The sequence below is a fragment of the Chelonia mydas genome, chromosome 2 (assembly GCF_015237465.2).
Source record: "Chelonia mydas isolate rCheMyd1 chromosome 2, rCheMyd1.pri.v2, whole genome shotgun sequence".
NCBI lineage: Eukaryota > Metazoa > Chordata > Testudines > Cheloniidae > Chelonia > Chelonia mydas.
Window position 1 is genome coordinate 247,330,594 of NC_057850.1, and position 23,569 is coordinate 247,354,162.

The 23,569-nt window shown below is 41.2% G+C and overlaps 1 protein-coding gene across 5 annotated transcripts in view; it reads left to right on the top strand.

The window, feature by feature from the left end:
- XYLB (xylulokinase) overlaps positions 1 to 23,569 on the top strand; it is a 146,138-nt gene that overhangs the window by 22,808 nt on the left and 99,761 nt on the right. For all 5 annotated transcript variants that reach the window (XR_005224109.2, XM_037891142.2, XM_043541601.1 and 2 more), the window contains 7 exons: positions 87 to 159; positions 9,387 to 9,505; positions 10,826 to 10,907; positions 14,469 to 14,509; positions 14,947 to 15,062; positions 15,865 to 15,980; positions 16,564 to 16,637. Coding sequence is in view for 4 of the 5 variants with exons in the window: in XM_037891142.2 (XP_037747070.1) it covers positions 87 to 159; positions 9,387 to 9,505; positions 10,826 to 10,907; positions 14,469 to 14,509; positions 14,947 to 15,062; positions 15,865 to 15,980; positions 16,564 to 16,637 (621 nt within the window). In the remaining variant the exon portion in view is untranslated. The remainder of the gene's footprint in view (positions 1 to 86; positions 160 to 9,386; positions 9,506 to 10,825; positions 10,908 to 14,468; positions 14,510 to 14,946; positions 15,063 to 15,864; positions 15,981 to 16,563; positions 16,638 to 23,569) is intronic.

Consider the following 23,569-nt stretch of genomic DNA (forward strand, 5'->3'; position numbering starts at 1 on the left):
TTTGTTGCTTTTGTTTACTCAAATTGCATTTGCTTGGGCATGAATGTTGAGGGGAGTTACTATCTCATGTTATCTTTTTGTTTCAGAGAATCTCTCTGGTTAGTAGCTTTGCAGCATCTCTTTTTCTAAGTGCTTATGCACCCATCGATTATTGTGATGGTAAGTGTTGTGTCTCTTCTTCTTCGGGGGGGACAGTCTAGCATGGGAGTTCCCCTTGTCTCCCCATCATGAGTAGGAGAGGGGCATGATGTTTCCTACATGTTTAAGTCTTATTGCTCTGATGATGAGTGTATTTGAACTTGTGGCTCTGCACTGAATTAATTATTCCCATTTTAGTGTTCATCTTAATTCTGTCAGCCCTTTGTCCACATGTGCACATCTGAAATGTCTGTCAGTTATAATTTTGCTTTTTGTTGCCTTAGACTTGACATTCCTGTTATTTCTATTCTTCCGTCGTTTGGGTTGGGTCTCACAGCATGTAAATGAGCTTTCTCACCTTAATTGGTGGACAAATTTATAACAAAAACATCCTTTCTCCAAAATGTTTGTTAGCTGATGTTGTTAAATAGATGTTAACTAAAAAAAAAAAAAATGAAGGGGTTTTAAACGATCTAAGTAAAAAATCCATTCCCTTTTCAATTGCTTGATGTCATCACTTTCTTGTGATGACATTGTCTTGGTATTTTTTCAGTCATCAAAGTGATCCAAGACAGGGTCTTAATTGCTAATTTAAAGAGAAAAACCATCCCTCCCCCCGCCCTCACCCCCCCCCAAAACCAACCCAAAACAGGCTTTCTTTTGCATCATAACACAGGCAAAAAGGTGACTAGCCCAATTACTTTTTTCTTTGCAGGTTACCTTTAAGTTTCAGTAAGCTTCAGTAATAATTTTTGCGGGTCTGCACCATATTTCCCAGTGGGCCATATCCTGAAAGATGCTGAGCACCTATCACTCCAATGATCATTAGTGCAGGTTATGGATAGTCAGCAAGTGCAACCCATTGACTTTATTTGGAGTTGAGGGTGCTTAGTCCCTCACAGGGTGCCTCAGCACTTTGGAGGATTAACCCCAACATACTAAACTAAAGCTGGTCAAAACTCTTTTGGATTTTTTGTGTGTGTGGAAAAAATGACTTTTCAAATGAAAAGAAAAATTTCATTTTGGTTGAAATTTTCCATTTGTTTTTCAATGAAAAATTAAAATGGTTTTGTTTTTGAAAACTATTTTCAGAGAGAGAAGATAGGGAGGAATGTAGCGGGTCTGGCACTGCACCGCCCCTTTGTGGCAGGGGTGGGATAGGGAGTCGGAACCTCACCACTCCCAAGTTCCCGTGCCCGTCTCTCTGTGGGCGGCCGGTTGCGGCCTAATGGCCTCCTTCCACACAATCACTACCTCGCCAGCCAGGAGTGCAGCCTATCTGCCAGAGTCCATGTAACTTGCCCCAAGTATCTGGGCAGTGTGGCCCATACTGCCAGTCATCATCTAACCCTTGCTCACTGGGGCAGACTGCAATGTAATGGCCACTCATCATTGGCAAGGGGTTAGGACCAGGTGCCTCTGCTTATTCCCAGGCTGCCCCTCTGCAGCCCCAGTACCTTTCTGGGCCTTTACCAAGGCCTGCAGGTTTATCAGGCTGGAGCTCCCCAGCTCCCTTTGCCCTTCCCCAGCACTGCTCTGCTCTAGGTACCTTGCTCCCAGACAGCTAGCCCTTCCCACTCCAGGGCTAGAGTGAGGCTCCTCTGCTTCTGGCCCACAGCCCTCTTATAAGGGCCAGCTGGGCCCTGATTAAGCCAGCTACACCTGTGGTCAGCTGCAGTCAGCTTCCCCCGGGTGTTCTTAATCCCTTTCCCTGCTGCAGCCCTCTCCAGGGCTGCTTTCAACCCCTTCAGGGCCAGAGTGGGGTGACCACCCTGCTTCAAGGAAAAACAACTTTTTCAGTTTTTGAAATGGAAATGTTTTTTGGCTTAGTCAAAAAAAACCAAAACATTTTGTGAAAAACTTTGAACAAAATGGGAAATTTTTTGTTTCATTTGAAATTTTTCACAGATAACATATAGCATTCTAACCAGCTCTAACTTACACATACGGTGCCCTTCTAATTCTGTTGCTCCTCTGGACATTTAAATACGTAGAGTAAATATTCAGTCCTGAGGATATACAATTATTAAATATTTATGTGAAAAAGATGAGAGAGTGAAGTAAGACATTACAGTGCCAGTCTTTACTAGACTGAAGATCATGTATTATTTAAGTTACATTCTGTCTTCCATTCCCTTGTCTTCCATTAACATAATGGGAGATCATTCTAATTCTAGTAATAAAAAATAATTATTATGCAATAGTTATTTTGCTGCTGATTACAAAAGCCTGTTATTTTCTCATCTTCTACAATTTCCTGCAGTTCACCTGATCTCTTTCCATGAATCCTGTATATCGCATTTGGAAATACATCTCTCAAAATAATGTTCATATAATAGACTTCTATTCTTCATTTCTGTAGGTTTAACTTCAGGGCACACAGGCTTTAAAAGACCCTGTCAAGTTACACTAGAGGACTAAACAACTTATGTCTTTAAAGTTGTAGATTACACAAGGAAATGTTACTTACTCCAATTAAAATGTTTCCTTTTTAAGGCCCAGTCTTATAAGGCATGACTCGCTATCCATAAGCAGCAGAACAACCTCGTTTGATTTATTAAAAAAAATTAACTACAATGTGGGGAAAGAGGAACGATTTCCATGTATACTGTGCAGATGTTAAAAGTAAGATACAGGAACTCCTCACTTAACATTGTAGTTATGTTCTTGAAAAATGCGACTTCAAGCAAAACGACGTTAAGCGAATCCAATTTCCCAGTAAGAATTCATGTAAATTGGGAGTGTTTGGTTCCAGGGAAATTTTTTTCACCAGACAAAAGACTTTGGTACACAGCAATGATGATTGTGAAGCTTGGTTGAGGTGGTGAAGTCAGAGGGTGGGATATTTCCCAGGGAATGCCTTACTGCTAAATGATGAACTAGCCCTCAAGGGTTAACTGGTTGTTAATGTAGCCTCACACTCTACAAGGCAGAAGGAATGAAGGGAGGGGAGACAGCATAGCAGACAGAGACACACACTGTGTGTGTGTGTGAGTGAGAGAGAGATGTGCATTTCCCCTTTAAGTATGCTGATCTCTGTCTTAAGTACACTGCCTTGTTAATTAGATCAGCAAGCTGAGATCCACCTCAGCTGTTGCCTCCGGGACTGTTGTGTCCCCCGCCCCGCTCTATGGAAGATGGGGTAAGCGGGGTGCAGGAGCAGGGGGGAGGGAGACACCCTGACATTAGCCCCTCTCTTCCCCTCCGCGCAGCAAGCAGGAGGCTCAGAGAGCAGCTCCTAGGCAGACGGCAGGAGTAGCGCATGGCAGTGGGGGAGGGACAGCTGAACTGCCACAATTGATAGCCTGCTGGGCAGCTGCTGCACAGGGAACTTAGGGGAAGCGGGGAGCTGCTAGGGGGCTGTGGGTCCACCCTAGGTCCAGTCCCCACCAGCTAGCTCCACCGGGCTGCTCTTCCTGCAAGCAGTGGGCAAAGCAGGCGGCTGCCAAATGGCATTAGAAGGGAGCATTGCACAACTTTAAACGAGCATGTTCCCTAATTGATCAGCAACATAACAACAAAACAACATTAACTGGGACGACTTTAAGTGAGGAGTTCCTGTACATTTGGGACTAAAATACTTGAGTGTGTCACCTTGAGGCATTGTTACTTTTTTTTTTTATAAAACACCTTAAAGAACAGCTACTCAGCTCTTGACATGGAGAGACTTTTATGTTTTGAAATGTTTTGTAAGTACCCTAGGCACACCATAGCTTAGCATACTTCTTTATGTTCTATCAAAGAAGAACATACTAAATTAAGGCCTTTGTCAAGAGGAAGCATATTGGCCTAAATTCATCCTGATGTAGCTCTGTTGGTGCCAATGGCGATATACTAGCTATGAATTTGACTCACCAAGAAACCGAGAAGAGAGCTTTGACACAAATACACTAAGTCAGAGGTGAGCAAACTGCGGCCCACGGACCACATCCAGCCCGCGGTACCGTCCTGCCTGGCCCCTGAGCTCCTGGCCAGGGAGGCTAGCCCTCTCCCCAGCAGACTCAGCTCGCCATGTCACCAGGGCTCTGGCCCACTGCTCCTGCCAGGCAGTGCGTTGGCGTGGCTGGCTCTGGCCGGGCGGTGGGGCTGCGAGCTCCTGCTGCTCTAAGGGGCATGGTAAGGGAGCGGGGGGGTTGGATAGGGGGTGGGGTACCGTGGGGGGCGGTTAGGGGCAGGGAGTCCTGGGGGGCAGTTGGGGGACAGGGAGCAGGGGGTGGTTGGATGGGGCGGAGGTTCTGGGGCGGGGGACAGTCAGGGGACTGGGAACGGGGGGGGTTGGATAGGTGTGGGAGTCCCAAGGGGGCTTTCAGGGGCAGGGGGTATGGATAGGGGTTGGGGCAGTCAGGGGACAGGGAGCAGGGGGGGTTGGATAGGGGGTGGGGTCCGGGGGGGGGTTAGGGTCAGGGGGTCCAGGGAGGGGCCGGTCAGGGGACAAGGAGCAGTGGGGTTTGGATCGGCCGGGAGTTCTGAGGGGCGCAGTCGGGGGTAGGAAGTGGGAGGGGGTGGATGGGGGCGGGCGCCAGGCTTTTTGGGGAGGCACAGACTTCCCTACCCGGCCCTCCATACATTTCGCAATCCCGATGTGGCCCTCTAGCCAAAAAGTTTGCCCACCCCTGCACTAGATGTTATATATATGTTTTCCAGTATTGATCTCTGGATATTTTTTTCACTTTTAGTCCATTAATAAATCCAATTAGGCAATGTCTTTTGGTCCTTTGTAATAGAATTTTGTTTTTTTTCCCCCAGTGTTGAATCATTTAGGCTTTTTTGCATCAGTAATTAACATTTGGTGATCCTTACTGCACTTGATGGTGATCTTGAACTATCAATCAATGGTACTTGGAATGAGATACTGAATCCCTTCCATCCACATATGGATCCTCTTCTCAATCACCATTGGACCATGACCTGCGATATTGAATTCATTTATTGTTGAGTGAGTGTCCATATGAAGTGATAGTTCAAAGATCTGCCTTTGCTTTGTATGGCTTGACTCACTTAGATTTTAACCCTTGGAGTACTGGCAATCTTTACACTGCCATCTAGATGAATATGTAGGAAGGTATGTGTATTCTACCTGTCTTTCATATGTAAAGATAGATATAAGTAAAATATTAATTTCTCCCTATAGGCTCCAATAGGTTAATAGTTCATTTAAAATATTTTTTCCATTTCTCAACTGAGGTCTTAAATCGGAAGGTAAATGAAACGATCCTTTCATCCTTGAGTAGTATAGACTTATCTGAACATTTATTAGCAATTGATGGCCTGGGGGAATTGAACCATCATCTTTTCATTGTAGGAGCTCAGACTGAATTGCAAAGGTTGGTGTTTTGCCCATCTAACTGGCTGTGTGGTGTTGTGAACGCTGTCAGAAGCATATAATATATATATGAAAGCTATTTGACATTCAATAAATAATATTATGTCCGTACAGAGTGGATTGATTAAAATCAAAGCACTTTAAATAACTCATTTTAATCATGATTTTAATCAGCAAGCAGAAAACCTTGTTATAAATACTCAATTTTAATTGTGTTTTGCATTTTTACTTTAGTTATTTGCCTAAAGAAAGTGTGATTTTTATGAAAGCATGTTGATTTTTAGTGTGTTGATTTGCAACTATATATAGCCTTTATACTACATTTGTTGCTTCTTTTTGCTAACAAGGAGGATACACTATATCTATACAAATTTATTTAAACTATATAAGTTAACACATTTATTCAGATTCTTAATTGTTTCTTTTTGTTTATGGTAGAATATGGTGAATGATGCATTTCTTATTTACTAGTCAATTAATTTGTTTATTTGTGATTTGTATCAAGCTTTTATTTGGATGGAAATGCAATTAAATTAAAATGCTCAAAAGCAGCATTTTAATTTGTTATTAAATAAAACTACCTTAAATGTGCTGGATACAAAGTAAAAAATGATCAAAAAGTTTATCAGAATATGTTTTATATTTAAAAGTATCCGATTTATTATACAAAGGAAGTATTATCTGTAATGAATTAACTGAACTGATTTTTTTTTAGTTACCATGTCCTTCAAGATTTTAGAATCAGTAGATTTCATCCTTTCACACCTAGTTTTTATTTGTAGACTGGAAGGGGAAAACAAACTTTCCTGCTTTTGTCAACTTGCAATTGGTTTCTTAACTTTGAACAAGCTAGTCATTGAACTGAACTAGTTGAATAAATTGATATGAAGAAGATATTCTCTCTGCACCTGCAAACAAACAGTCAAAAGCCTGTTTAGCACTTCAACAGACTCTGGTTCCACCAGTTTTGTGGTTTGACTTTCTTTGAAACTTGACAGCAGACCTGTGCTGATTAATATTACTTTTTATATTTAGTTTAAATTATTTTAATAGATTATAGTAATTTTAGGCCTTAACCTGGGTTGTCAATTTTCAAATTTAATTTTAAAAAGGTTTACTTTTAAAAAGAAACCTATATATGATTTAATTTTTTTTAAATTAAATTTTATTTAAAAAAAAATCAGTTTTATGCACCCTGTGTCCATAGAACAGGATTAAAGTGGGAGGTTTTAATGCTCTGCCAGTTGCATTTTGCATAGAAGGGACTAGAAAATTACATACAAACAAATGATGATAGAGTTTAAAGACTGGAACTGTCATGACATTTTTCAAAATGGTATAAGAGAAGTCTGATTCAATGTGTCTCTAGGTTCAGATAAGGAATCTACCCACAAAATCACCATATGTTTCTTTAAAAGTTTTATTGCTCACTGAATAATTAAACCTTTAGACACTTGGCATTTTACTCTAGGAAGCTAGATGTGTGATAGAGCTTTTCCGCAAAACATTCCTCTTTGGCTCTTTTGTATAGGTTTGTCCAGACACTGTGCTATCCCTGCAGAGTCCTTGTGCAAGGACTCCCATTATGCCTAGACCATGTACAGGGGCGTTAAGTGGTAGGAAGGGGTTCCTTGCACCCTCTGTCTCTCTTGTGAACTTCTACTGGTGTTGCATGTAGTTTGTCCTGAAGAGTGTGGTGGCTGATTTTTTTTAAAAATGGTCCCTTCAAGAACGTGGAAAAGCTGGAATGTCCCTGTATCAGATTAAATCCTGTTGTATTTATTGCATTTGGTGGTGGTGGGTGTGATTGACAGTGGGAAAGAGCAATATATCTCTTGTCCATGGGAAGTGTGCTGTGCTATGTCGAATTCCTACTGCTGAATCATAGGGCAAATTAACCAGCATATAATGTATTAAGTGTATTTAATTTGCATGAAATGAGATTGATTGAATTTAATACATTTAATTTCATTTATACATCATTAACTCAGGTAAGGTGTAATCTAAATTTCCTACTATGTGGCCTGAGTTAGTGTCTCAGAGGTGTATAATACATTCTGTAAAGCTGCATTCACTCTTGGAGCCCTGGCTCTGTTATGTCTTAACACTGGACTGTGTGTTTTTTGGTGTAAATATCCCATACATACTCATTGTTGGACCTCTCTATAAAACGTTAAGCTACCAAAGTGCAGAGGTCTAGCACAAGTCCCACCGTGCCACTTAATCCCTCTGTGAGTGTGTGTGAGAGAGTGCTTTTGAAAGAGAGGCTGCAGTGGGAATGGGTGTTGTTTCTGTACCCTATGTGCACTCAGGATGGGGGCTCTTCAGTAGCCTGAAATAGCTTGGAGCAGAGGAGGCTGTTAGGAATTAACCCAGGGTGTGGCATGTAGCTCAGTGCTTGCATATCCAGTGTTTTCAAATACTTGTTTAGGGGTGCAGAAGGGCTATCCCATTGTTTAGATTAGGGGCCATGTTGCAGCTTTGTGGTCTGCCAGTATGTTGAGGGATGGACTACATTTCCTCCCCCCCATGCCCCACAAAACTCCATGGACAGCCTGATCTCACAGTCCCTGTGCCAAGGGTGAGTTTCGCTCTCCCTACATATGTTGAAGTGTCTAAAGGTCAGTAGCAATGAACAAAATTCCATTGGTTTCAGACTTCCCAGTCAGTTTGGACAATGACTGAGTTTCTGTCAGTGAGATAAACAGGTCCTGGGCTAATTAGATATAAAATCAAAAGTGTTTTTAGCCCAGGATAATATTATTACTAAGTTAAGAGAATTCACCTTGGGTTATTAAAAGTACAGTGAAATGTCTAATTAAATATATCTTAGACCAGTACAGGGAATGAGAGTTGATGGTATTCAACATCTCCACAGTTAGTGCTCAGTCGATCATGGGTTTTAAAAACGTTTGTTCTTTTTAACTAGAGGAGAAGCTGGAGCAGTGTAAACATAGAGGGGAATGCAATGAGCTGTTGAGGCAGCCCTGTTCATTCAGAAGGCCTGATTAATCTAGTGTGCTAACTGCAGGGTTCAGATTTAGAGTCCCCTCAGCTCTAATCCTGGCTCTGACACTGACTCACCTATGTGGCCTTGGCCAATCATTAAGACCAAATTTTAAAATGTGTCCAGTAATACACACATTGAACCTTATTTTTAGAGGTGTTGAGCACCCACAACTCTCATTGACTTCAGCTGGACTTGAAGGTATTCAACCAGTCTGAAAATCATGTCTTAAATGTATAAAACTGGACACCCAAAACTTGTATCACCCAAAATTAGAGGTTACTTTTTAAAATTTGGGCCATGACCTTTCTTGGTCAATTTCCCCATTTGTAAAGGAGGGCGATAATACAAACATAACCTCACAGGCATCTTAGGAGGATTAGTTACAGCCAAATGATGGCCTAAAACCACAGCCCAACTAGGGTGCAGTGCAAAGGTGCATACCACCTTAGTAGGAATTCCTGCACTATTGTGCCTAAAGCACAATTCCCTCAAATGCAGAGGGACTGCAGTTTGATTGGGTGCAGCATAGGCTTCATTTTCTGCTCGCCAATGTTGAGGGGTTGCAGGATCTATCTGTACCTCCCCATTTATTTTGGGAGTCTAGCATCACTGGTTGGAGTGCAAGGACTTTGACTATATCCAGTTCCTATGCAGTGGGGAAGATTCCTTGCCCCCATCCCCTTTCCAAAATGAAAGCTACCACAGAGCTGTGAGTCAGTAACTGTGCAGCATCCCTGTGCTCTGCTGAGCTGAGACCATTCCATTTCAGTATTAAATGTCCACTTTTATTTGTAGTTTCTTTTCTGCCTTTAGGCAGGTGAAATCCTCTAATGCAGTATCTTTTGTTTTCTTTTCATTAATCTATTCTTATGTTCCAAGATCTACATTTTGTGTTTGAATACTGTTGTCTCATAGGTTCTGGAATGAATTTACTGCAGATTCATGATAAAATATGGTCCACCGCCTGCCTCAATGCTTGTGCGCCTGGATTAGAAGAAAAGCTGGGACCTGTTGTGCCATCCAGTTCAGTATTGGTATGTGCCAGTGGAGGATAACTGCTGATTTTGGGGCTATGCTCTGTGTGTAACAGATAGGGCCCCTCTTGGTGTATGTTTGCACAGAGATACTGTGCTCTAGGGGTAGTCTCCAGAGCTGTTCTGGCTGACTAATATGTCCAGGAGTGCTGTGTAAGTCCAGAGCAGGAGTGCTGACATCTTTGAAAGGATGCACAAGCCCTACTTTGGTGGCTGTCACTACTTTCATCACTAGATTCCTCTGGTTTTTGCATGCTGGGGATACAAAGACTAAGATTATGGTGACCCTGTTGGCAGTCTTCAAATGATAGAAGTCTCTTTTCTCTCCTTGCATACCCACAAACACTTGTTTGACTTTAGATGAGAGAACAATGTTTACTGTATTCCTTTTATCATCAGTCAGTAACACTGAAGAAATAGAGCCTGACATTTAAGCTTCTCAAGTGCAGTACTGTGTGGTAGTTATAAAGTTTGTAGGGCTCATGCAATAACTTCAATCAGTTATCAGGTTTATTAAAAGCCCCTCAGTTCGCCTAGCGTATCTTTGTTATATTGTCAAAACAAATCAGGTTGAATACCTTTTGAAATAGATTGTGGTCTGAGCAGCACCACAAAATGAGAGATGTGCATGCGTGGGAATGGGGATAGCAGGCACCCAGCCACTGTATAAGCACTAGTGAACATGGTTGACCCATCTGGGAGTTTGCTGTGATTCCAGTGCCAAGTGCTGGTCTTCTGGTATTGGCAGTGAAAACAGGAGCAGCGTTTTAGAAGTCATTTTAAGTGTCCTCTTATTTTAAAGAGTAATCTCCTCTTGCTACCATTTGTTGTTGGTGAGACATAAAAGAATGGAATCTTCGACCCCTGAAATAAAAGATAATCGATGATGAACATTCATATCACATTTGACATAGTGATGCATACTAGCTGTATGTGTTTTTTTTGTTTGCATATCAATCTGTATTCCTATCTAATTTTGAATATTAATATATATGTATGTGGGTGTGGAACACAAGTGTATGTATATTTTGTGAATAACTGGAGGCAGATCTGAAGTCAGAATGCTGCTGTTGTCTTTACCGTTTCAGAATCTGATCTGAGGGATGTTTTCAGGAGGTTTTCTTGTTTGTATCTTACAAAAACGTTAACTCAAAAATTTCTAAAGCGCTGCAATGTAAATGTAAAGCAAATATAAATAATTATTGCAGCTACTGTAGAAGTACTATAGAATCAGCTGGATATCTGTATTATAGATGTATTCTGACACTCTGGGATTAATTTGCACTTTTCAGCTTTCTTCATGTGTTGTTTACTCCCTAGGGCTCTGTTTCTCCATATTATATTCAGCGCTATGGGTTTAGTCCAGACTGTAAAGTAGTGACATTTACCGGGGACAATCCAGGTGAGATAATAAACGAATATGCTTCCATAGTTCTGTGTTTGTGTATTATCATATTCACTGAATAAATCTCATTAATTCTTAGATGATCTATGTATGGTGAAAGAATATCGCACAGGCACCTTTTTCCAGCAGCCTTTGTCACTGATTCTTCTGAGATACATACTTTGTATGGGATATATACTGCATATGGACTCCAAATGCATCTCATAATCACAGTGCACCTAAATTGCACCTTGACAATTTAGGTTTTGGTTTGTCCACACCTGAGAAACTTCCTTTGCCAAGGAACACTTCCATTTTAGCTTGAGAAAAATCTATTGTTTAAAGAACTTGCATTTTCTCCTCCAAGCCTGAAGGTGGAAACTGAGATCAGAGATTCACTCTAACTACTAGAACTTTTCTTCAATCAGGCTGTTAGTCCTGGGTACGAAGAAGATAAAACCTAGTTCAAACAAACATATATTTAAATTAATATAAACCAATTCCCAAACCTTTAAAAAGAAATCACCCGTTAAAACCTGAAAAAAGGTTTAAAAGAAAAATTCTATAAACAGGAAACAAACCCTTAAAAAAGTAGTGCACAATTTCACATTAATAATCCAAAACACTAGCACTTGCATTAATGATACTGCAGTGCTTTAGACAGTTACTTGTGTAGAATAAATACCATAGTTTTTTAAAAAGGAATAACACAGTGACAGAAGACAAACTTCATCACTACAAGATACAGTGTAAGCCTTACTTGAAAGAGACAGTGGGAAGTCAGGCATCAAAGTGCTTGAAAGTTTGTTTTTATTCTTTTAATCTCCCACCCTCATTAATCTTGTGGGTGCCGAAATTTTAATGATGCCCTTTACTAAAATTCTATTAAGAGATAATTGAAGGGGCTTCAAAATTCCCAGATATCCAAGATGTGCTAAATTTAGGGATGTTTGTGGAAGTTCTGAAAACTCCTATGGACAAGAGTGCAGAAGCACCATTTCTTGAGATTTTTAAATTATTATTTATCTGTATTACAGTAGCGCTTACATGTCTGAACCAAGATAGGGACTTCATTATGCTAGGCACTGTACATATGTATAGTAAAAGATAGAGTTATGGTCAAAATGGACCAGACCAGCAAAAGGGACTGTCATTGGCCCCACTTTATATATGGGGAACTGAGGGAGATTAAGTGATTTGCCCAGAGGAACACAGGAAGTCTGTTGCAGAGCCAGGAATTGAACCAAGACAGCCTAGATCCCAGATGGGTACTTCAACTACAAGACTATCCTTCTGTAAGGTTCAAATTCAGCAAAGGACTTAGGCATGTGAATAGTCCCACTGATGTCAGTAGGACACCTTGTCTGTTTAAGTACTTTACCAAAACAGGGCCTAAGATATTTAAAACTTGAGAGAACAAAACACTTGAAAATATATCATAGAGAACAATCCTGTACTGGTGGAAAGTAGGAGTGCGTGGGCTAACAGGTGACATCGGTGATCTTCCAGAAAACACCATCCTGGCCACTATGGATGTAGAAGCCCTCTACACCAACATTCCACACAAAGATGGACTACAAGCTATCAGGAACAGTATCCCCGATAATGTCACGGCAAACCTGGTGGCTGAACTTTGTGACTTTGTCCTCACCCACAACTATTTCACATTTGGGGACAGTGTATACCTACAAGTCAGCGGCACTGCTATAGGTACCCGCATGGCCCCACAGTATGCCAACATTTTTATGGCTGACTTAGAACAACGCTTCCTTAGCTCTCGTCCCCAAATACCCCTACTCGTGCTACATTGATGACCTCTTCATCATCTGGACCCATGGAAAAGAAGCCCTTGAGGAATTCCACCATGATTTCAACAATTTCCGTCCCACCATCAACCTCAGCCTGGACCAGTCCACACAAGCGGTCCATTTCCTAGACACTACAGTGTTAATAAGCGATGGTCACATAAATACCACCCTGTACAGGAAACCTACTGACCGCTATACTTACCTACATGCCTTCAGCTTCCATCCAGGGGACACCACACAATCCATTGTCTACAGCCAAGCTTTAAGATACAACCGCATTTGCTCCAATCCCTCAGACAGAGACAAACACCGACAAGATCTCTATCAAGCATTCTTAAAACTACAATACCCACCTGCTGAAGTGAAAAAACAGATTGACAGAGACAGAAGAGTACCCAGAAGTCACCTACTACAGGACAGACCCAACAAAGAAAATAACAGAATGCCACTAGCCGTCACCTTCAGCCCCAAACCTCTCCAGCGCATCATCAAAGATCTACACCCTATCCTGAAAGATGATCCCTCACTCTCACAGATCTTGGGAGACAGACCAGTCCTCACTTACAGACAGCCCCCCAACCTGAAGCAAATACTCACCAGCAACCACACAACAAAAACACTAACCCAGGAACCTATCCTTGCAACAAAGCCTGATGCCAACTCTGTCCACACATCTATTCAAGTGACACCATCATAGGACCTAATCACATAAGCCACGCCATCAGGGACTCGTTCACCTGCATATCTACCAATGTGGTATATGCCATCATGTGCCAGCAAGGCCCCTCTGCCATGTACATTGGCCAAACCGGACAGTCTCTATGTAAAAGGATAAATGGACACAAATCTGACATCAGGAATCATAACATTGAAAGACCAGTAGGAGAACACTTCAACCTCCCTGGTCACTCAGTAACAGACTTAAAGGTGGCAATTTTGCAACAGGTTTCAGAGTAGCAGCCATGTTAGTCTGTATTCGCAAAAAGAAAAGGAGTACTAGTGGCACCTTAGAGACTAACGAATTTATTGGTTAGTCTCTAAGGTGCCACTAGTACTCCTTTTAATTTTGCAACAGAAAAGCTTCAAAAACAGACTCCAACGAGAAACTGCTGAACTGGAATTAATTTTCAAACTAGATACCATTAACTTGGGCTTGAATAGAGACTGGGAGTGGCTGGGTCATTAAACAAATTGAATCTATTTCCCCATGTTAAGTATCCTCACACCTTCTTGTCAACTGTCTAAAATGGGCCATCTTGATTATCAGTACAAAAGTTTTTTTTTTCTCCTGCTGATAATAGCTCATCTTAATTAATTAGCCTCTTAGAGTTGGTATGGCAACTTTCGCCTTTTCATGTTCTCTGTATGTATATATATATCTTCTATATGTTCCATTCTATGCATGTGATGAAGCGGGCTGTAACCCACGAAAGCTTATGCTCAAATAAATTTGTTAGTGTCTAAGGTGCCATAAGTACTCCTGTTCTTTTTGTGGATACAGACTAATACGGCTGCTACTCTGAAAGAGGCGACATGATAGAATTTTTAATCTCCAACTCCTTTGATTCTATGATGCCCTATAATGACTAACTTCAGTATTTAGGGTGAACTTCTCCAAAGTAAACAAGGCCTACTCACCACTTAAATCCACTTTGAGGTTATGTTTGGGCCTTGTGCTGGCTTTCTGCACAGAATAGAATGTCATCTCCAGTGCAGCATAATTACCTTGAATGCCTAGTTATTAATTGAACTATCTGATGTATGTTTTCAGCTTCGCTTGCAGGAATGAAACTTGAAGAAGGGGACATTGCGGTAAGTCAATACACATTCATGAAAAATGTTCACATCACTGTGATAAAATTAGAGCTACTACAGAATGTAAAATAGGAACCTGGACAATAACCTTTGGTCCTCAACTAAACCAAAATAGAGAATCTGTTGATTTTCTGTGTCCTGGAGTCAGACTGATTCTCATTTCAGTTCCTCCTGGAGCTGGATGTAGGATTTTAATCAAACTCATGGGCTATTTTTAAGATAATGCCCCAAATTTATAAGTCGCTGGATCTCTATCTCTGGAACATATTTAATTGGGGTGACAACCTGAATCACCGCTTGCTATAATAAGAATCCAGTTCACTAAATGTGTGATTTAAAAACAATTAGCAGTAATAATAAATCGGTTTAATTTAATTTCTGTATTGCCTTCCATGTGATACAATTATTATTATTATAATTATTTTCTTCTCCAGATTAGCCTTGGCACAAGCGACACATTGTTTCTTTGGATTAAAGAACCAGCGCCTGCATTAGAAGGTCATATTTTCTGCAATCCTGTTGACTCTCGAGCCTATATGGCACTTTTATGGTAACATCCTTTTACATGATTTTTCTCTTACATTTGGAGTCAACAAGATATTTTTCTTGTTTCCTTTGCAAAATGATAATGAATAAAAAATTCAATATTATGTACAGTATATGGCATCAACATTATGACATCCCCATTATTTAATTTGGGGAGCAGGAGCTGCAAAATTGCGAGGAATAAGCTCTGGTGCCAATAGAAGGGATGGGGTTCATTTTTGTATAATTTGAGGCTGGTGAGCATGAATCTAAGGCAGTGTATTAAATTTAGAGGAATAGAAATCACGTGAATGGTAATGGTTTGGGGGCTAGATCCTTGACCTAAAATATATAACCTTTGCATTAGTAGTACAAAAGGGATTTAAAGGTACCTTTAAAGAGGCATCTGGAGATTCCTCTTTCATAGAGGGGAAGAACTGCTGCTGTTCTGGGACATGCTGGGTGTGTAGCTGGAACACGTCATCCTCTGATATTCAGCTCCTGGGGTGGTCTCTAGGATAGCCATGTGGCTGCTCTAATTTGCCCAAGGAGATAGTTTGTCCCCTAAGCACCACCAGGGTCAAAGTAGGAGAGAATGTTTGGAGCCACCTTTGTCTCTCCCACCTCAGTTGCACTGAGTTATAGTACTTTGGATTGAGACTTTCGAAGCAGTCTAAGGAATTTAGATATGTGTTCCGTTAACGTTAGTGACCGTTGTGTGTCTAAATCCTCTAGTGTTCAAAATCCTCTTTAATAATCTGGGGGGTCCAAATGATTTGGAAAATGCCGCTTTTGAATATATAGTTAGTATTGTTGTTTGTTTTTAGTTTTAAGAATGGCTCTCTAATAAGAGAGAGGATCAGAGATGACTGTGCTTCAGGCTCCTGGGACGAATTCTCCAAAGCCCTAAAATATACTGTTGTTGGAAACAATGGAAACCTAGGTATGAACCTTGACAAAGTTGGGAACTCCAGGGTTTGCTTGGATACAATCATTATTTCATAGGTAGTAGCTTCCTATCACTTGTTTCTTTCTTCTCTCCCTTTCCCACTTGCCCTGTATCTACTCATGCTACCGCTAAGATTTATTGTAACCTACATACACTATTTGTATACGTATGTATTTGGTTGGTAATTTCTGTTATATAGTGAGGCTGAGTTGCTGGATTTATCTTTTTTTATTATATGGTTTGTGTTTCTATTGAAGTATTAAAGGTGCCTGGGGTCAGAGATGCTTTTAAAAAACACATTCTTATAAATCAATGGAAATAGAATAAATTCAATAAATGTGTGGACTGGAATTGGTCAGGAAACATTCCGTGATTTTATTTTGTGCATGTAAGATGCTATACAAAATTTAAATTTATTGTCTAATAAATCAAATTACTTTGTCTTGCTCCACTCTGTTACCATTCTGTACTCTTGTGGGCATTATATACACTTGTTGTTTTTCTAGCCATTTGCTGAAACTAATACTTTTTTGTGCCAGAAGAAAACATGACTATCTTTAATTTGCTTTGATTTAAGGTTTCTATTTTGATGTGATAGAGATTACTCCTGAAGCTGTTGGGATTCACAGATTCAACGGAGACAACAACAAGGTAGTAATAACCTATTTAACACATTGTAGTAAATCATGTTGTGTTCATGACTTAAAGGAGGCTCATCCCATCAAGGCCTGAGAACTTTGCTCTCTTCTGCATCTGCGGTTATTCCTTCTGGATTTCATATACTAATGTGATCCTTTGAGTGATTTTCTGAAGGCATTTTCTGGTCTGTGTCCCAGGCTTGGAGATATCCACAGTACTGACTCTGACCCCAGCTAGCTCATTATAAACTGGCCAATGCCTATTTATTGTGCTCCTGGGTTAGGGGGCTTGATGTGCTCTGAAGAGTGCAGTGCAAACCAAATAGTGCTAGGTTAACATAGGCTGTTGCCAAGCTGAGACTAAAGGTTTCATTTTTGTACACTGGCATCCATTTTCTGTGGGCACAAATAAATCACTTGTCTGAGGCAGTGTCTACACTACGGGGACTGTTGCGGAACAGCTATGGTGCTGTAACTATGCCAGCATAACCTTATAGTGCAGACACAGCCTACACCAATGGAACATGTTTTTCTGTCACTGTAAGAACACCACGTCCCTGAACAAAGTTAGCTAGGGTGACAGAAGCTATCTGCTGTTGAGCTAGCTACATCTACATTGGGGGTTAGGTAAGTATAGCTACGGCACTCAGGGGTATGGATTTTCACAACCCTAAGTGCCAGAGCTATGTTGACCTAAATTTTAAGTGTAGACCAGGCCAAAGTCCCTGATTTGCATACACAGGCAGAGGTGCACGTATCTTAGTGGAACAAATTATGGGCACAAATAATTGCTTGTTTAAGGATGAACTGAAATTTTGGCCTTAAAGTTACTTTTTTTTGTCCAGCTCCTCCTAAATATATAAAGTAAAGAACTTTCCCTGCCTCTCTGTGTCTCTAACCAAATGATCTGAGAGCCATGTGGTGGGCTGTAATGAAACACTGGACCAAATTAAACTGGAATGAAAATAGAATACATTTTATGGAAAGAAAAGATTTATGCAGGGATGACAGTAAAGACGAAGACTTACTGGTACGGGGGCCAGCTCTGGCCCCCGGAAGGGGCAGAGCCTTGGGCAGAAGGGGTGTGGCTGGGGGGGTCAGAGTCCCCCAGCCAGCCCTTCCACGCTGCCTGGCCCACACCTCCTCCCGGGGCTCCAGCTGCGATTTAAAGGGCTTGGGGCTCCGGCCGTTGTCATGGTAGCAGCAGCGGCGGCTGGAGCCCTGGGCCCTTTTATATCCCCGAGGCAGCTGCTCCTTTTGCCTCCCCCTGTCGGCGGCAGCTGTGGGGGGGCAAAAGAGGCAATGACATTAAAGCGCTGCCACAGCAGTGATTTAAAGTCAGCTGGTATGGGCTGGTACTGGTGGCCACTTTTTACCGGTATGCCGTACCAGCCTGCACCGGCTTACTTTCACCCCTGGATTTATGTACTCCTTTTCTCTTTCTCTTTTGGGCAATGGATGTTAACTGGCTTATCAGGTCTATCAGTAAAGAAGCTAATGAGACTCAAACAATATGACTGGAAATTGTGATTAATCATTGATGAGTGAACAGAAATTGGTACAGTCTATCTTTATAACCTCACCAATATCTTAAACTCTTACTGATTAAGTGTTTGCAAAGTTTTCTCTTACTGTTATCCAAATCATAGGCAGTTATTACATTGCATGGGAAAATGCTACAGATAATAAATAATTATTTGTGAAATGTAGCTTGCCTCAGGTTTGTATCTGGCTGGTTTCTTATTTCAGTTGCCTTTCTCATATTGAACATAACTAAAGGAAGAAAAAAAAATTTTCTTTGAGTGGCCTTTACATATTCCCGTTCTTGGTATATGTTGCTGTTGCAGCTCTGATAATAGAATGCTTCACAGCAGGTCCTCTTGGAGTGCTCTCATGTCCTCTTCTGACCTCCCCCCCCCCCCCCACTGTTCTGAATATTCTGAAGGTGAGGCTATGACAGGGAATGTAGCACACTGGCCACCTCAATTCCTTCCATGTGCAGTTGCAGATGGATTGGAACCTTCCAGATCTGACTTGGATCCACTTCTTTAATCAAATAGTGCCATAGTTAGTTAAGAGTACAGTATTTTATTTTATAAAAGTATTTTATTTATTTATATGTTGAGACTCCCTTTAGGGTCTGCGCCTCAGTGCAGTCTCATGGATTCTGTGGTGGATCCAAAGGGAAAGCAGCCAGGTTTTAAGAGTAATCCTTTTTTTCCTGCTGTCTTCCTTGCCTCCAGCACCCGTACGAGGTGTCTATCATTCTTAGGAGAAGGACACATTCTTTCTTAGTGCAAAGTTTATAGCACCTTTACTTCAAGAGCCCAAAAGGAGCAGCAAAACTGGCTACCAATTCTTCTGTTACAGGAGGACCTAGTGGCCAGACCCTCCGGTGCTAATCAATTTGGTTCTGTGAGTAAAGTTAGGTCTGGATCCTTTGAGAACTAAGAACCAGCAGCCTAAGGTTCTACAAAATGAATTGTCCTCCAATCCATGGAAAAGAGTAAAACTCTTGATACTGAGAGATTTTAAGTTGTCAGATCCTAGTTCCAAGAGTAGCAGAATGGTGCATGTGTAGGCCTCTGTTAGCAGAGCCAGCCCTCTCAAAAGAGCCCGGACTCTCCTGGTTCGGAGCAGACTGGTATTGCGTGATGCTGCCTCCATTTTTATGTCCAAGCACCGTCTGGAATCCCTTTCATATTCTTTGGGATTAATTCCAATGTCAGCCTCAAATCCTAAAATGAAGGCAGGTGATCTGAGTGTTACCAATCCAAAAATCATCTCCAGGGCTGAGGAGCCACCTGTGCCAAAGTTATTAATTATAGCCCAATACATCACTCAGATCCTCAAATAGCCTCAGATCTAGAAGACACTAACAATTACAAGATAAAAGGGAAACAATAGAGGCACCTTCTCTGCTTTCCCCTGTGGGGAAAAGACAAAAGGTTATGGAGCATAGCCAAATCTTCCCTGAACTGTCTCTTCCCTCTCCTACATCTCGTACAGGCTCTCTGGGAAAATTATCTTCCCCTTTTTTAGTTTTTAAGTTTGCCTAGACCTCTAGTGTCACTGTCTCCAACTACCTGAGATCTAAGGTTGGATCCACACTCCAGTGTGGCATCAGACAGACAGGTTACTTTCTACCTTGGTTCTGTTTTGCTTACAAAACATATACTCTCAATGACCCATACTCACACAGAACACACCTACATCCAGGTGGGTTCCATGATACAGAAGCTGATTCTGAGTACTACCAAGACTGTCAGTGTCCTTCTTGAGCTGGATGGTCCTATTGGCCGTCTCCTAGATATTATGAGGAAGCTGAACATATGTAGTCATACGGGGAGTTGTCCCCTCTGAGACCTCTGGGTGCCCCCAAATCTGTCTACATCAGCAGGTATAGACAGCAATCTCCAGTGGTGGTCCCAGATACTCTTTCAGAAGAAGAACCAATGTAGAGTTCTAGGGCACTGATTTAAAGACTGGAGACCAAACCTTTCCAGGTGATAATGTAGGAATTGCATAGCATCTTCACTGTCTGAAGACACAGTATAGTTCCATGGCTTGGTCTCTAGAAGGACTTCAACTTTGAATATACCATCAGTCTCTATAAAAGAGATCTCTCATCTAATTTTTTATAACTTGGGGGCTCCTTCTAATTCAAAGATCACTCTAACAGTATTGGAAGTACTTTTGAAGCCACCTAAAATAATTTGATTTAATCCAGTTATGAGTCTGGTCATGTTGAAAAAAGCAGCTGCCCTATGAAGAGTTCTTGCTGTTTCACACTCACCTTGCTCCCAAGCTCACTGGTGGTGGCTGCAGCAGTTCAACAAGCAAAAAGATAGTGAGGTGCATTCTGCTCTGTTTGATAGGGAAGGTGAAAAATTAGACACTTTAGGGAGGAAGATCATCTTCTCATCAACTATCAAGCTCTGATGTGTCAATATCAGTTCTGTCATTGGGAAAAGATGGCTGTTTTTGCTAAGGACCTTCCTGAATAGAAAAGAAAATTAGTGAAGCTGTTAATTACAGAGAGACAGTTTGTTGCCAAACAGTCGTTAAGAGCCGCATATGATATTTCAGACTCCGTTTCAAGGGCAGTGGCATCTGCCATTACCATAAAGAGACCTGCATAATTCAGGTCTTCTGGTCTACCACCTGAAACTAGTGTATGTGTAGAAGATCTTGTGATGCCCTAGATCAATGGCCAGATCTCTTAGTGTCTATCAACCTCCAGCGAGAAGGTTTGGAGTTCCTGTCTTCAGATATGTACTTTTCTCCTTTATTGGGCAGGTCAGAATCTCCACCAGTGCAACCCAGAGTATCTGTCATGAAGATATCATTGTGACCTCAGGTTAAGGAAAAGGAAATGCGTTCTACTCTTTAATGAGTGGTGAGTGGTAGGCTCCTTCAGTACCAATTTTGGAAGATTTTTCATCTTTGTAGGCATCCAGTAGAGAAGAGTCCTTGGAGCCTTGATCACTCTCAGTGGTTCCATCAATGGATAGAAAACATGACAGAGGAAGTTCCTCTTGGACCACTGCTTTTAGGACTCCATCTCAGGAACTATCTTTTGGTCCTTGGGGTCCACCACTTTGGTGTAATATGCCCTGTCCATGCAGTTTTCAACTTTGGCCATACTGGTGCCCTTGGCCTCAGCACTGAAGAAACCCACAGAGGTTCATGTTCAAGTCAACAGGGTATGAGTCAACTAGCTTTTGGGAACCTTGTGAATGTTGTTCGTCAGATAAGTACATATCGTTTAGAAAAGAAAATCTGCTTGATACTTCTTTGTACGCTTCACCTCTCCTCTTCATATGAGCTTCAAGTGTATCAATTATAATGTAGTAAGTAGATACGCGAAATGTGTCTCTAGGATTCAATGCTGTTTCTGTTGCACTGCTATCATCTGCATGTTTTTTCCTGATTCGTTTGCGGGACTGGACTTCTTTGTAGTTAGTATCAGGCAAGATATCTTTTGATGTGTCTTCAAATCTTTCAAAATAATTCCTCAAAGTGTGTAAGTGGTCTGCTAATGATTGACAGAGGTCTGCACATGTTTTCAAATCAATTCTTTTTCTTGGAAAGCTTGACTTGTGTGGTAGAAGTGTTGTAAAATTTCATTCCACATGAATACAAACTCTGGTTCTTGCATCTTGTTTGCAATGTTTTCTGCCTCTTGTATAGTTTCTCCCTTTTGTGATTGGTCTTCAGCTATACTTTCTAATGCATCCACAATCTTTGAGTAGGACTCCAGAATTGCACTTGTTGCCACTGCATGTGCCTCTGAGCGAGTATTAGAAAGAGATTTCAACACATGATCATTGCCCAAATATGTTTTAAGAACTGCCCATAGGTGTGTTGAGGCAGAGAAAAATGTATAAAGTAATTGGACTGTTGAGAAAAAACTTACTGCCACCGGACAACAATCAACAGCACTGTGGCCAACAAGATTGAGAGAGTGTACAGCACATGGTATGAATATGGCATATTTGTTCTGTTCTAAAAGCTTCTGCATTCCTTGATAATGCCCTGGCGTTGTCAGCATTGTCATAAGATTGACCTCTGCACTTTGAGAAATCTGTTTTGCAAACTTGGCACAGATAATGCAGTACTTGATTTGCCATTTCTTCACCAGTGTGGCTTTTCAAATTGAGGAACGTTGTAAATCGTTCAGCTGGTTTTCCATCTGTGGGAGACACATATCTTAGTACAATGCTCAGTTGATCAATATGTGAAAGATCAGGTGTAGAGTCGACAGATAAACTGAAGTACCCAGTAGTACTTATTTCATCCACAATAGCTGAATGAACTTTGTCACTCATTAGACCAATGAGTTCATCACATATTGTCTTGGATAAGTATGATGGGTTACCTTTGCCAGCATTCCCATATTTTGAGATATGGCCTGCTAAAAATGGGTCAAACTGAGCCATAAGCTCCAACAATCCCAAGAAATTTCCATTCTGCAATGATCCAAATGTGTCATCTGATCCCCGGAAAGGCAGACCACGTTCAGCTGATGTTTGAATAACAGCTATAACACGCTGCAAGACATGTTGCCAGTATTCATGCTCCCCTTTAATTTGTTCTTCCAATTTTTGTGTCAATCCAAAGCCCTGTCTTCGATTTAAACATGTCAACATTGAATCTATGTGAATAGTGCTATTTTCATGTTGTTCAATTAAAACAGTATTCCGCCAGTCACTAAATCCATCGGCAGGAAACCGGGATGTTGAAGGTTTATATGCAAAAAGTTTGCAAACAAAACAGTACACAGATCCTGTTGATGGTGAATACAGTAGCCATTCTCGAGTGTATTTCTCACCATTCGCTTTCATGCTGAAAAATATTTTTTGTGGACAATATCTTGTTCGTTTGCCATTGGTAAAAGTCCAGCGTGATTTCTCAAATGACCCAGTATGGTGTTGACAGTCATTTGGTACACGATCTATCCAGTAAGCTAAATCATAGGTACTGAAATCAACCCACATACCAGGATCTTTTCTCCCATTATTTACAGCACAAGCAGGTTCAGTCTCTGACACATCCACACCTTCTAGAACAATGTCTGTTTTACCACCAGGAGTAGGATGATCAGTTACAGTTTCTGACACATCCACATGTTCTGGAATGGTGTTTGTTTCACCAACAGAAGAAGGGTCAGTCTCTGAAACACCTACAGGGTTTGGAACGATGTCTGTGCTACTGAGAGAAGATGATGCTTCTGATGGATTCACTTCGAAAAATGATGTCAACTTTGGAAGATTTTGAAAAATTTCACTAGTTTTTTGTTTCTTTTCTTCCACCAGTTTACGTTTCTGTGCTCCACTCAGTTGGTTATGTTTCATCCTGCCCCCATCTCAGTTATCTGAACTAAAAAAAAAACAAATTACACAATGTACACTATTTTTATGTGTGTGTATATATATATTATAT